The sequence below is a fragment of the Chondrus crispus genome, genomic scaffold (assembly GCF_000350225.1).
Source record: "Chondrus crispus Stackhouse genomic scaffold, scaffold_217, whole genome shotgun sequence".
Lineage (NCBI taxonomy): Eukaryota > Rhodophyta > Florideophyceae > Gigartinales > Gigartinaceae > Chondrus > Chondrus crispus.
Window position 1 is genome coordinate 1 of NW_005179093.1, and position 15259 is coordinate 15259.

General features: G+C 54.7%; 1 protein-coding gene across 1 annotated transcript; it reads left to right on the forward strand.

Annotated features, from left to right (window-relative positions):
* The first annotated feature begins 258 nt into the window (after window positions 1-258).
* On the forward strand, window positions 259-1410 carry CHC_T00004171001 (hypothetical protein). The gene has a single exon (XM_005715468.1). The coding sequence runs from the start codon at window positions 259-261 to the stop codon at window positions 1408-1410; it is 1152 nt and encodes a 383-aa protein (XP_005715525.1).
* The last annotated feature ends 13849 nt before the right edge of the window (window positions 1411-15259 follow it).

A 15259-nucleotide genomic window follows, 5' to 3' on the forward strand; every position in this document is an offset into this window, starting at 1 on the left:
GTCCTCGCACGCAGCGCGGAGAACCCCACCCTTACTGCACACTCGGCCTACCTGGCAAACCGCTTCGGCGCCACGGATAACCAGCTCGCCGCCTGCACGCAGCGCCCGTTGCTGGTCGCCCTCAACGTCGCCTATCGCCGCCGCAGGGACCGCGAGGAGCATCCGTCCGACTCGTCCACGTCGTCCACGCCCGCCAGCTCACCGCGCTGCCGATATGACTCCCGCCCAACCTCCAAGGTCGACGGCGTACGCAAGCGCATGCGCCTGCGAACCCAGCTCGCAGACCAGCTCGGCACCGGCCCGTGCCCAGCTGACGAGAACAAGGTCCCGATCATTGCCCGCGTGCTGTCGTCGCCGCCGAAGATTAAGAGGTCGCTGTCGAGACGCTCCCTGTCTCTGTCGAGACGGAGGAGGAGGCTCGAAGAGAGCGCGGAGGAGAGCAGGTTGTACGTAGGCTTGGAGGACGGCGTGCTGGAGGATGAGGATGACTTTGTCGAGGAGCCGGCCACCATTTCAGACATATTGCCGACGGGGGAGACGCCGTATAGACTGGGGCTGCTAAAGTGTCAGCGCGGCGTCCCGGGTTTGGTGCTCGAGGATGACGAGCAGGACGCGGTGATGGAGAGGCGCGCGTTGAGAGCCATGTTCAGTGAGGCCGGTCATGGTAGCGGGACGCGGCGGGATGCCGAGTTGGCAGAGCAGCAGCCGTGTAGCGTGAGGGGGTTATTCCAGCGGGCCGCCTACGATTTCGAGGGGACGGAGCCCAGCTTTTCGGACATGGGTGACAACCCAAAAGTGCCCGAGGTGCCCGGATTGAACGCGATCGCAACTGTCGGCGATGATGAGTATGGCTTTGACGACGTGGACGAGGAGGACGAAGAAGAAAACGATGAAGCACTATATGAGCAATTTCAGAAACATAATGATTTGATCGAGGTTGCAGAGGAGGACCAGCGGTACTTTGACGAGCAAAGTGACCACTACTCATTCGATGACTCCGTGTTCACCGAGCGAGAAGTGGCTGTGCTTCTCCTCGCGCACGACATCGCACGCGCCTCGAAGCGCAACTCTGCGCTGATGGCAAAGTGTCCCGACGCCCCTCCAGGGCCTCTGCTGACGGCGGCAACCGCCGCGCGTATCGAGGACCTGTTCAAGTCGGACGCGATCATGGAAATCGCTTCCGTCGTCGCTGTGTTTCACATGCTGCAGCGGTGGACCGTGTGCTTCCCGTATCGCGCAGAGGGCGAGTCGCTCGAGGCGCCTGTGCGGAAGTTCGTCCAAACCCCCATCGCACACGACCTCAGCGTCGGCTCCGTCGGACAGCGCTCCGCGTCCAAGTCTTCGGCTAGCTTGCGCCGCGGCCAGGGTCGCTCAATACGACTGCCACGGCATACCGTCGTAAGTTTTTGACATAGCACTTTTAATCGCCGGAGCTTTGGTTAAAGGGAAGTAATATATGCAATCAATTGCTTGCACAACTATTTTTTTATTCATTTCACTACTCCTATGCACAACTTTGTTTCTCGAAGTGGCGTGGCCACCGTTTTGGACACTGAGTACCGCTTTTCGGCTGACCCTCGTAGTCTTGACGACTTGTTCATAAAGGTCGACTGAAGGATTCGAAACATCGCACTATGCACGAATGCGCAAATAAGGATTAGCATCCTGACTGAGATGCATCCTCGGCTCGAGGTAAAGATTAGATTGAAGCAAATGCATGAAACGATGTGCAAGACTGCTGGCGACTGCCTGCTTGCCGCAGGTACAGACTGAGTAGGCAGGAGTCTGGTAGTGTACTGTACGCAGAAGGGGGGATGCGCTTGACAAGAATCTGCAGCAGTCACGCCGTTGCCCTTCACGAGACCGTAGCAATCCACATGCATGTGGAGTTAGCAACAAAGCAATCGGCTCGTTTTTGGCCTGTTATTTGATGCTGACTAGTGTACAGTATCATTATGTCCCGAGTCTCAGGTGTGATTTGACGAAGGAAGCAATGCGTGTTGCGTTTATCATATATTTTCCGCCGCCATCGCGAGACTCGATGGTGGCGGCCGAAAGCGCTTTCGGCTCGGCCTCGATTGCCCATCTGTTGTGCCGTACATTGCAACAGATTCAATTCTTTCGTGTCTGCTAAAATAGGAGGGAGCCTCGCGAACCTCTCAGTTCTATTTTGGAGAATCATCTCGACGGCTGAGGTAGCAACAAGATACGACGGAGAAACACAAATGAGTATGAGCCTTTGGAAGAAGTGCTTTATGACGTTTGTGACATAGTGAGGTTCAGGGGTATTTGAGAATATGGATCATCACGAATGCGTGCTGCACGCCAGCGTACAGTATAATCCACGTAACGTTTTGCTGCACAAGATGTCTGGAGAATGATTGCGAACAAGGATCGTGACGCAAGATGGTTGGACAGGTCATCGGTCGCGTATTGTTGTACAGTATCGATACCTTGTCACATCAGCGATCGGGGAGATGTCGATAGGAGATGGTAGCGAACCCATAGCATACTGTAAACACGCCTTGAAGAAAGGAGGAATTAGACAGGGCTAGAGTTGACTCCCTACCCCCGCTTCGAAGAGTACAGTCGCACTCAAAACCAAACTCTCCCTCGCGGGCACGCAGAGGTACCCTTGGTACTGTACACTTCCTCGGTGGCGCTCCTTTCCCCTTCATGGCACGCTCCATCGATACCACTGTGTGTACGGACAGGAGATTAGGGTAGAACGACAAAAGTGCATCGGTGAAAGATGGAGATTGCATTGCAAGTGCTTGCAATGCAACGCTTGGAGATGTCACGGAAACAAGATCCTTCGCATTTGTGCCTTCCAACGGGGGGAGGGGGGGGCGGGTTCGGGCCAATAGGGGCGCAAGCGCCGTGTGACTTTAGAGGGGCATTTATCGTGTTACAGTGCTGAAACTCTAATAAGTTACCTCGCCTTCTCCAATACTGTACTGTAGTTTGGATGGCGATGTCGCGTTGTATTGCACATTAACAAGGGTACTGTATGAACGTATGAACTCAATGCCGGGAACCGTGTTTATTATATATTTTGACAAACATCGAATACAGTACGACTCTGAACCCATTTGGATGTTACACTATGCATGATGTGCCAGTAAAGGACACGGCGAATAGGTAGCCGAACCGGCAATCATTACCGTCAACAGGTGAAGAGCACAGGATGTGAGACTGCCGCACATTCGGTGCATAAAAACCCCTGAAATCGGCTCGTCTTCTTCTTCTCGTCTTCAACTCAACTAACGCGATTGTCTCTCTCTGTATAGACACTTGTCTAGACGATAAGCGATTTACCTCATATGAGGTCTGGCATGGCCTCATATGACGCCGCCTTTTTTTTGCAAATTTTGCAAAATATATACTGTACATGCAATCGAAACTTTGAAAACTCACTTGGACACCTTTTTTTTTTTTTTTCCGTTGTATATGCCCTCGGCAGTAACATCTTGCAAAACATTAGGATAGCAGTTCTCAGTACACAGAAAGATTAAGAATCTAATGAAGTTTCAATCTTCGGTTGACATTTTAAACAGGCCTTTGATTTTGAAGATATCAACACAACACATAACGTTTTGAGGTTGATCAAAAAGCTTCTTTTTTAGGCAGTCTAAAAATGGCTGGAAAGACGTGCAGATCTCACTAAACTCCACCCTTTCGCATCCCAGAAGTCTACTGCGCTGGCGAGAGTATCTTTTTCCTTCTTGTTGAGCAAGCACAAGTCGAGAAAAAATAAGTTGAAAGTGACCTCATATGAGGTCACTTGTCGTCTAGACACTACCCTTCTTTAGTAGGAGAGGGTAGACGACCTGCAATTTGCCTCATGTGAGGTCAGGCATGGCCTCATATGAGGCCAGCTTTTTTATTGCAAAAACATATACATTAAATCGAAAATGTGGAACGTAAATTTGAACATCATTTCTTAAACGTATCTGCCCTCGGCAAGAATATCATGCAAAACATTGGGGCAACAGTTTTGAATACACTCAAGGGCTAAGAAACTGATGCAGTTTAAGCACAAAATTGCATTTCTAAACCGGACTTTTAATTACGAAGACATCAGTACAAAGCGTTTCAAGGTTGCTCAAAAACGCTTGTTGCCAGGCATTTCTAATGACGACGGGAAAGGACATGCAGTCTTCACCAAACTCTATCTTTCCGCAACGCAGAAGTCGAGTTTGGTGGCGGGGTTATCTTCGCCCTCGTATTGAGTATGCACAATTCCAGAAAAAAATAAGCTGAAAACAAGGCTCATGTGAAGAGTCATATAGACACTCACTGCACTAGGTTTCGAAGGACAGCATAATTCACTCAGTGTCTCTGCGAGGATTAAAGAAGGTGAAGCCTCCTTTTGGAAAGAGTCTCTCAGCTCTATTCTCTCAAACCACCAACGCCTTGCGATGGACCGCGCCATGACGCATTCCCCGGCGACTAGCGTACCCCCCCGCCTTCAGGATGCCGTCTGTGCTAAAAACATCGCCGCCGCTCCTGGAAACGTTTGCCGAGTGGCACTGCAGGTGCAAGCAGAGGTGATTGATTAATTACCCTTCCCCGCGAGGGTAGTTTGGAGTGAATTTCAAAAATATAAATGAAAAAAGTGCTTCACATGGACCTCAGGCGATTATGAGTAACCAATCGCTGCCTGATGGTGTCGGAAACCACGTCCATGCACCAAAACGTGGCTGAAACCAACGGAAAACAATTTAGTGCTGTACACAGCACGATGCATACAGTAAGCTGCGTACATACGCAGCATTTACTACTGTATGCACAAGTAGTGCACTGTTCAGAAGCCTTAAATTTATTGCAGTACTTTACAACCCCCTTATCGGAGGCTACGGACCAGGAAACAGACGGCTAGAAACATTGTGCTACAGGGGGTACCCGATTTAGTGCCTCCATATATAGTACATGCCCGGTTTAGTGCTACTCTAACGGCTCTACACCAAAACGTATGATAAGCAAGTGCCCCCAGGGCCCATCGAGCGATTCCGGAAGGACGCCATGGAATCTTTTTTAAAAAAGGGATAAATCCATTGTTGTGTGGCCAAATATACTAAAAAGACCAATGCTATCTTTTTGACTGCGGTGGAGCTCGCTGTTATCAATCTGGTCCATTGCGGTGATGCGAGGACCACAAGTGAACCAGAGAAAGCGGACCGGACCGGACCGGCCGCACGGCGCGTGCTGTTCTGGGTTAATAATGTCAGTCAGCATTATTTATATGTCCATGTTTATCTGATGAAAAATTAAAAAAGACCAAAGAAAGCAAAAAGTCAGTTTGGGTGTGCTGCTGAGCTATCCCAGCGCCACGATAACAGTTATTTCTATCAGTTATCGTCACGGTGCATTTAGGACGACTACCGGGATGACTCCAGAGCAGAAAAAGGGCCTGCCTGTTAGACTTATTGACTAGACTACAGTAGATATCACACTTCTATGTTATCAATATCAATTCAGGGATTATGTAGGCTACATTTAGCTATCAATTATAGAGTCCCTTAAGGACGTGCCACCTACAATTCTACATGTTTAGAGTGTAACCGTTTAGACATATTTCGTGGGTGGCGCAACCTCCCTTTTATGGTAGTGCGCCTACTTTTGTTGTAGAGTCAATAGGACTATAAAGCCAGGTCGAAGACGCTACTCGTCTTCGACCTCAGCACATTCGATCACCTGAACCATCAACCCGACAACCCCGTCCCCTGACCGTGCTCACCAACTGTAGCGGTTCCGAGGCAATAGCCTGCCGCTCTTCCCCCTCCCTTTAAGGTAACCCTATTTACCACCCTTTTACCCTTTACTAAAATCCCCTCCGGACCGCCCCCTTTTTCGGTCGGTCTCCCGACACTTATAAGTTTAAGGGACCACCGCCCCCATTTGGTCCTGCCCCGCTCCGCTGATAAGACCTGCCTTATTATACCGCCGATTCAAGCTCTTTGCGCATCGTTAACAAGGCCGCCTTATCTACTTCGCCGAATTGGAAATCAAGAAATTTTTTAGAAAACCACTTTGTCCCTAACTTTTATTGTCATTACTACTGTATAGTTTGGCAATAGAGGTTATACATTTGGGCGTACTGTAAACTCTACTGTACGCCTGGCACAATAGTGCAGTAGTTTATGGCACGCGTAAAACGGCCTAGCAACCACTCGGACGTAATTCGGGAACGCCGCATCGCCGCCGCCAAAGCCCGCATTTCCGCCGCCGTATCTCCGCCGCCGTATCGGGCTACTGAGTCTACGCACTCAGGTTCGCCGCCTCGTGTCCGTCCGTCAAGCTCACCGCCCCGTGGTCGCCTGTCCTCCTTCGCCGAGACGCCGCCCGTCCTGTACTCCTCACGTACTCCCCCGCGCTACGAGACTACTCCGCCCGTATCTCCCGTCGCGCGCACGGACTGTATTTTCGATTCTACGCTGTTTTCGGCGCCGCCGTTGGTCGACATAGAGGCCATCGAGGCCTCTGAAGAAGAATCTTCGACCCCCGCTGCACCTTCGTTCGACCTCGACGAAGGTCGCGCACTACATATATTTCGCCTTGCGACACAACGCGAGCATCGACGAGCGAATCCGCCCCCTCGCCGCCCACGCGTGTACCCCTGCCACCCCTGTGCGCGCACGTTCCCTAGCTATAGACAACGTCGTGCGCACGAGGCAGGTATCGGCCATCGTCGCTCAGTAGCAGCTGCTGCGTATCCCACTGCCCGCCTGACGTGCCACGTGTGTGACCGTCGTTTCGGAAACGGGCACGACGCGGAGCAGCACTACAGTGGGACGATACACCACCGTGCTATTAGAAAAGTACGCCCCACGCGCCGCTCGAATTAAAGTTTAACCTTTTACTTGGCACCACTGTAAACGGACACTTGTCCCCACAAGACCAACCGTGAACAGACACTTGGCCCTACAAAACCAACTGTAAACGGACACTTGGCACTACAAATCCAACTAAAAAGGGACACTTGTCAGACAGTCCCGCGTACTACTACGGGTACAAAACACCACACGTTTACACGTAGTACACTCGGCACGCTACTACAGGAACATTTTTCGAGGTTAACATTCGCGTTTAGCCCGGATCCATTTTAATTATTATTTTGCAATAATTTTTAATATGGCTACTCTAAATGGAATCCGAGATGCTTTGTCAAGCTATGACCCCCGATCCATGATCCAATGCGATGTCAAGGCTACGATCGCTCTCCATATTATGGCGGACCCCCAACCTGACCCAGATGTTTGTGTTAGTAACCTCCGTGCAGACCTTCCCCCTGAAGTTCTATACTCAAGGGAGATGTTACGAGGCCCTACTGTTCTATATCGCCTTATTCGAGACTACCTAGTGGTTAAGGGATTGTAGTACACAGCGCACCCCTCCACTAACCGCATTTCTCACGGTCTAGTTAACATGATCTATGTGGACAATGCAGACCGTATGCTTGCCAACCAAAGTCTCACCAGCTCCTCCATTGGCTCTACACATAGAAGCCAGCAATCTTTCCCTCAGTCCCACGACCCGCCCAACTCCAAGATTGCGCACAACATATCGTCCCGATTCAAGAAGGACGACCGATACACCGGGAAAATTGGGGAGGATGTTCAGGATGCAATCAGCAACTACCGTGATTGTGCTGAGGATTTTCACCTCAGTGATGAGCAAATGCTTCGATTCTTTCACAACGTCTTTGATGGAGAAGCTAAGCGATTCTACCGCTCCCACGTTATCCGCAACGCGCAAGACTTTAACGCAGCCGCTTCACTCATGGTTGCCGAGTTTAATAGTCTTACGCGACAGAATAGGGTTCGCAAACTCCTCCAAAACCTCCGACTTTCGCGAATTATGGAGACAAAACGAGTCCCTGTCTCAGAAGCATTGGAAGAACTTCGTGAAACAATCACAAAGTATACTCCACAAGGCCCTCCAACGCACCAATCGGAGCAAGACAAAACTGAGTATTTGCACGACGCCGTAATTGGAGTCGAATGGGCCAAGAGCGTTGTAATAATATGGATCCTTCCGGTTCGGTTTTTACCCCGTCACGGAGGGGGTGTCCACGGCAGCGGTAAAATTACAACACCACCAACCTCTCTTTGAGGGCGGCGGTTATGACTCCGGTAAACGGACGAGTGGAATTGCGACCCCGGAGGGGATAGGGCTCAATGGGCATACGCTTCCACCAGGCGGTGGAACGACCAAACTGGGGAGCGTGTGCTTCCGGCCCTCAAGAATAACCCGTGCGGGACGATCTCCCTCTTTCTCCTAAGTTCTCGCCCCGGGGGTCGCTACCCCCTTTTTACTCTGGGAGCGTACTGCCTCGGCCCCTAAGTACGTCGACCTCCGGCGACCGGGCAGTACAGTAGTGATCCACTTCTACTTTGGATCACTACAGTGGAGTACCTCTACTGTACTCCACCGGGGAGTAATCTGCACAGCAGCACACGTGGCTGGGCTCCTGCCACCTGTACTCGCAGGCAGAGCGCGCACCACGTGTGCTAGCTGGGACTCCCCCGGCTGACACTCCCATCACACTAATTTCTACGCCCTACAGTAGGAACTACTAGTCTACTGTACCCGATCGGGACGTTATACGTACGGCGGTACACGTGGCCATTCCGCCGCCACCTGTCACCCGTGGCGGTACGTGCACCCCGTGTACAAGCTGAATTACCCCCCTGCCTTTCCAATATCGTCTGATCACCCCTACGGGATCTCCCTCCGGGTCGTTACGTTTACCGACACCGGTCGGTACCCGTTCTCCCACACACCCCTCTTCTTTGAGTGCGCCACGTCCTCGGGGCGGCCATTACGTTCGTGGCCCGCGCCCGTTAGCCTCCTTCAAGCGGCCGTTGTTCGGACGTTACCGACGCCACGGGGCCATTGCGAAACTGGCCCAAGCCGGCCCGGTGTGAACTCCCTTCGGGTCGTGATTAGGCGTCGGTTCGCCTCCGCGACGCCTCTGCACGGCGGCACTCGACCTCGCGGTACTCCTCCGAACTCGGACACACGGTCTATTCCCGTCAAGCCTTCCGTGCCCTTTCGGGAGTCCTCGCTGCTTTTGTCCTTTGAGGAAGGCCGGCACATTCCCGTGTGACAGAGGGGAGCCGGTGACCTCTCTCGCGTCCGCCCGTCCTGTGGTCGTGTCGCTTCTCCCGCCCCTTGCGTTATTCTTCGCCATCGGACGACTCCCTCCCACGCAATGATTAGGAGGCAGGCCCGCCGCCGAAGGGGCGTGGGCTACGGAGCAACGCCTTTCAGGCCGACAAGTGCGCACAGTACCTCCACGGACGTAATTCAGGGCGAAACCCACTGGGGCGCCCCTCCGCCGCCGGGACGAATTCCGCGAACGGTGGCTATAAATACGGACGCGGCGGCCTCCCTACCGCCTACAAGTCCGCCGCTCGACCCCACGTCCTTCATCTCGGAACCCTCTCGAGCACCTCCGACGCCTCCAGCTATGTCTCCTCTCGCGCCCGGGTCGGCGTCCCGCTGGGTCAACCCGGCAAAGGAGTACGACCATCGTCAGCGCCGCACCCCCGCCGAGGCTTCCCAACGTCCTTCCGTGGTGCCGTACCCGGTCGAACAGTACGTGGGCTGGTCCCATTGGTACTTTGACGCTCTCCGGTTTCAAGAAGTCTGTCAAGACGGAATCAGCCTCCCGAACGGGTATCGCCGAAGCCGGGACGAAGCGTGGACGGCTCGCTGGCGCCATCTACCCCTGACACCGAACGACCGGACGCGCGCGCATGGACGGGCCGATCTATCCCATGTGCGTTGTTGGCCCGAAAGGGAGTATCAAATCCGTCTGCAGACCATCCTCTCCGGTCTTCAACATCTTCCGCGACCTGAGGACGTCGCCCCTGGTGGGAGTTTTCTCCCTGCGGGTCACAGCGTGCTCGGGCTCCTTGCCTTCGAGCCCCCGTATGACCGGTTATATTGGCTTCGCGATCGGCGCTGGTGGGGCGACAACTGTTCCGACGAGTCCCGTGTTCGGAATACGCAGTGGTTCTTCTATGGATGGCATAATTTGGAATTCTTCGACATGCCTTCCCGACTCCGGCAGAACTACTACATCCGCGTGCCACCACAACCCTTCTATCGGGACGTCCCTCGGTCGCTCTGCGTGCCCACGCCAGCCGTTTTGGCGTATCACGGTAGTCTGGACCTTCAGAAGAGTCGCCTCCGTGCATGGCTTTGGCAGATCGTCGCCGTCGAGTGGGCCGTATCGTCCGTCATGGCCTTCCTTCACGCCGCCCGCTACGGGATTCAGATGAACGCCAAGAACCGTGACTGGCGTCTCTTCCAGGACCGCGGTATCGCTTCCCCTGTGGGTCGACTGATGCCTCTGCCTACCGGGCTCATTTCGTACGTCCGCGAGCTCGGCGTGCAGAATATCGTCCGAGGAACGGAATTCGACCCTCAGGAGACGGAGACGCTTTTGCGATACGCCGCCGAAACCGATTGGACGAAGACCCCGGGGTTCCTTTGGTACGACTATGAGACCGACCGGTTCGCGCCTATGCCGCGTCACCTTGGTGGGCATGACGACGGCAAAGCATATCCCACTCGGGTCGTCCTTCCCGAGCCTCGTCGCTCCCCCTGGCCGGTATTGGAAGTCGCTGATTATTACCCCCTAGGGAAAGGATTCGTTCCGGAGTGCTTTCATCCTCCCGAGGTCGCCGCGGATGCCGTTCCGATTTTTCCTCCGAATAGTCGCGGGGCTGTCTCGGCCGTGGCGTCCCTTTACGGGGGCGAGTCCGCCGCTGCGCCTCCCGAAGGAAGGGGACCGGACTATTCTGGCGACGACGATGTTCCCTCTCCGGTACCGGTGGCTCCTCTGAGGTCCGTGCTGCCTCCCGACGACGGGGGTGGAGCGGCCCAATCGGCCGCTGCGGTTGTGGAGGACATCGTTGAAGTTCCCGCCTCCAGCCCGCCTGCCGGTGCGACGGCTAGCTTCGTCGCCGCAAGGCCCGAACTCGTCCTAGAGACGTTCGACCAAGTGGACGTACCGCCCATTGTGGATGAAGACCTCAGGGCAGCTTCGCAAGAGTATCTTGAGAATGCCCAGACCTATGGGGCTGAACCGGCTGCTACGGTTCCGGCCGTCCTTCGTCAAGCGGCGACCCTCATACGGGACTCTCATACCCTTGAGCGTACCCGTTCGGCTCTGAATGAGGTTCAGTCTGCCCTTAGCGGGATTCTGCAGGCCCGCGTTCGGGACGTGACCGACGGCGCTATTTCGGACGTCCTCGTCCGGTTCGGGCTCGAGCCTGACCGTTCTGCCGGAAGCGGGGCCGACGGGGCCTCAGCCTCCAATTCTGCTGGCGCCCCTTCTCGTAAGCGTCCTCGTCCGGGTACTCCTACCTCCAAATAAACTGCCTTCGCATTTCTTTCGTACGCTCTCCCGTACAGGGTTTCTTCCAGCGGCAATCGTCGTCGCTGCGTCCATGATATCCATGTGGGGTCGGGGCTTCGTCTTCGTTAGGCTAGGGACTGCCCGATCGGGTTTTTCCTTCGCACTAAAAATCGGCCTTTTTGCCAGTAAAACGTGCCTGATTTTCTCGTCTTCGAGGCTTGTCCTTGTAAATTAACGAGCTCCCATTGGACGTTCCCTGAAATTTTCGTGCCTCAAACCGCCTCCTTGAACCGCCACCAATTTCCCTTTGGGCGTTCCCATTGGGCATTACCAATTTTGGTCGATTTTTCACGTAGCGTGCTCCACTCTCGTCCACCAGCTTGCCTCTGACTCGACCTTCGGAGGCGGAATTTGGAGCTTGTCGCCCTCCGTGGGATGACGGCTGCGTCAGCTTGCTCGCATCCTTTCCCCTTCTGCTGCTCTAGTCTTCGGCGCCGTCCCGACCGGGTCTCAATTGGTTTTCCCAGAGGCGTCTGCTCTCGTCATGGAGACCTTCTCAACGTGGTCTCGATTGGGTTTTCCCTGAGGGCTCCGGCCGTGGGGACATGCAATCCCGGACGGGTCTTTCTCGGTCCTAAATGTCCGTCTTGTCGGTCTTTCGCCGTTCTCCCGACAGGGTTTACAGGTATATCCCAAAATTCGGAAGTCTTACCCCTCTTCTTGGACTGACCGTCTCGGTCAGTGTCTAGCTCGGTATCGGCGGATGAAGTTCTCTGGGAGGTTATCCGCTCGCTCCCAGGTGTCCTCTTTGGGGCTATAGCCGAACCATCGGACGCGATAAAGTGGGGAGCCGTCGTCCGCCTCGCCATGGGCGACGATGCGGTCTATGGCGTGCTCTGTATCCGCTTCGGCCTCAGCGGGGTCCTGATGGACGGGGACCTCGCTGTCTGGGTCGATGGAGACCGTCCGGGTGGTCCGTGATACGGAGGCCCTTTCGGGTGGTGTGGTTCCGCTTGCCGGGGGTATCGCCATGGGCGTCGACCTTACGGACGAGGGGGCCTTCGGGATGGAGGGTTGCGGCACCTTTGTCACACGGTTTATAGATACTGCATCCAAGAGACCGTTGCGCTCAATCGTGACGGTGTCTCCGTCCACTGGCGCCTTTATGACCCTATAGGGACCTGTCGTTTTAGGAAGGAGTTTCCGGTGGCCGTCCTCATTCTCGAGCGGCGTCCCAGAAAAATCCGGGGGTCTGTCGAGAAAGACCTCCTGTCCGACCTCGAAGGAGGGTAACGTCCTTACGGCCTTGTCGAAATTTCTCTTGTACTGTGCTTGGGCGTGTGTCAACTTGGTACCCGCGCGGGAGAGAATCTTCCGCACCCGCTGTAGGGTGATTCGCTTCATTTGTGCCGATGTCGGTTCACTCCCATTTGGGGACGGTATGGCGCTAGAAGGAGCTTGGACCGATATCCCTGGTGGGTGCCGCGTCAAGACGAGGTCAAAGGGGGTCGTACCCGTCGACTTGTGGACTTGCATATTGTACGCGTACGTCAGGGGTTGTACGTAATCGTCCCAGTCCCGTTGGTGTTCGGAGACGTAATGCCGCAATCGGGTTGCCAACGTCCGGTTGAACCTCTCGGCCTGACCGTTAGTTTGCGGATGATAGGCCGTCGTGAGCACGTGCCGAATTCCGAGAAGGCCGCATACAGCTTCGAAGAATTTAGCTGTGAACTGGGGTCCGTTGTCGGTCAGTAGTGTATCCGGCATGCCATACGGGTACACCCACGCGTCAAGGAAGGTCTGGGCAACCTGCTGAGCTTGAGTCGTCCGAAGGGGTATAGCGCGGCACAGCTTGGTAAAGCGGTCCGTGATGACCAATATGTGGCGGTTCCCGTGTGGGGTTTTTGGCGAGGGTCCATACAGGTCCATGGCGACGAATTCTAGCGGCCCGGCGGCGGGGAACAACGTTAGCTTCTTCTGCTGGCGGTATTGCGTTCCCCTCACGCGGGCGCACGACCGTCGGCGACCGTCTGTTGGACGTCCGAAGCCATATGAGGCCAGTAGTACAGACGCCTCATTGTCTCGTACATCTTGCTCGTGCCGGGGTGTCCCTGTAATCTCGGGTAGTGACTCAAGAAGGAGATTCTCGCCCTTAGGGACGCCGGGACCACGATCTGTATACTCCCGTCCAAGGGTGCGCGCCGGCACAGGAGGCCGTGTTGATTGACCTCGAACTGCGTTCCCGATTTCCCGACCTCTTCCATCATGGCCTTACAATACGAGTCTGTCTTCTGCTCCCTAATTAGGTCGTCTTGCATCACGGGCAATATCTCGGCATCATCATGCGCGAGAGTCATCACGTCCGGTTTGCCGGGATAACGAGGTGTCACGCCCTCGGAGGACAGTAGATCTCCTTGTACGTCTTCGTCTACCACGTAGCAAGGTATTTCATCCCTCAGGGTCGAAGTATCCAATCCGGTCGTCTCAAGCCGCGAGAGAGCGTCGGCTGCCTGGTGTTTAATCCCGGCACGGTGTTCGACTATGAAGTCGTATTCCGATAACCGGAGGCGCCAGCGGGCTAGTCGTCCCTTGGCATCGGCTAGGTTCAGGACCCACCTCAGGGAATCGTGGTCCGTTCGAACGGTAAATCTTTGTCCCTCCAGGTACGGCCGCAGGAGGAGAATAGCCCAAACAATGGCCAAACATTCCTTTTCCGTCGTAGTGTAGTCGCGCTCCTGCTTCGTCAGGGCTCGACTCCAATACCCAATTGGGACGTAAACAGGACCCTCTTGGTCCTGCAGGAGAGTGCATCCGACCTGATGGTCACATGCGTCTGTGTCCAATTTGTAGCCCCCTTTCTGCTTGGGCAGTGCCAGGATTGGAGGTGACGTGAGACGACGTTTCAGCTCCTCGAACGCCTCGTGCTCTTCGTCCGTGAGGTCGCCGAATTTTGCGGGCTGTCCTTTCTCGAGTTTGCGATTCAAGGGGGTTGCAATGCGTGCAAAGTTTGGCACAAAGCGCCGGAATACGTTACAGAGACCGATAAAGGAACGGATTCCCGTCTGGGTTGTTGGCGCATTGGCCTGACGGATTGCTTCGCACGTTCGTGAGCTCACCTCCAACTTTCCAGGTCGAATAACGTGACCCAGATAGTCCACCGAGGTTTGAAAGAAATGGCACTTGGGGAGTTTGAGGGACACTCCCGCATCTTTTAACATCCCCAAGATCGTCCTCATGTGGGTGAAGTGCTCCTGTAAGGTCTGGGAGTATACGATAACGTCGTCGAGATACACCAACGCGTATTGCCATCTAACCCGTGACAGGATAATGTCCACCGCCCTTTGGAAAGTCGCTGGGGCGTTCTTGAGACCAAACGGCATCCGGATGAATCGGTACAACCCCATATGGGACGTGAACGTCGTCTTATCCTTGTCAGCTTCATCCACCTCGACTTGCCAGTACCCGTTGTTGCAGTCGAGGGTGGAGAAGATGGTGGCGTCCCCAAGGGAGTCAATGCATTCGTCCATCCGCGGAATGGGGTAGGAGTCCCGACGGGTCAACGCATTAAGGCGCCGGTAGTCCACACAAAAGCGTAGGGTGCCGTCTTTCTTTGGCACCAGGACAACGGGGCTAGCCCATTCTGAGCTGGATGGCTCAATGACCCCCTCTTTTAACATCCGCTCAACCTCGGTCTTCTCGACGGCTCTGGCTCGATGCCCCGCCCGATAAGGGGGCTGATAAACAGGCCGGGCGCCGTCCTCGAGGTCTATCCGATGCTTGGCGCTCACTATGGTCCCCAATCGCCCGGACCACATGTCTTCGAACTCCCGTAACAGGTCCACAATTCGGGTCCTATGGGTCTGGTATTCGGCGCCTATCTGTAGC

Excerpts from the sequence above, each read along its gene's own strand:
- CHC_T00004171001 (XM_005715468.1), top strand. The coding sequence starts at position 259 with ATGCGCCTGCGAACCCAGCTCGCAGACCAGCTCGGCACCGGCCCGTGC.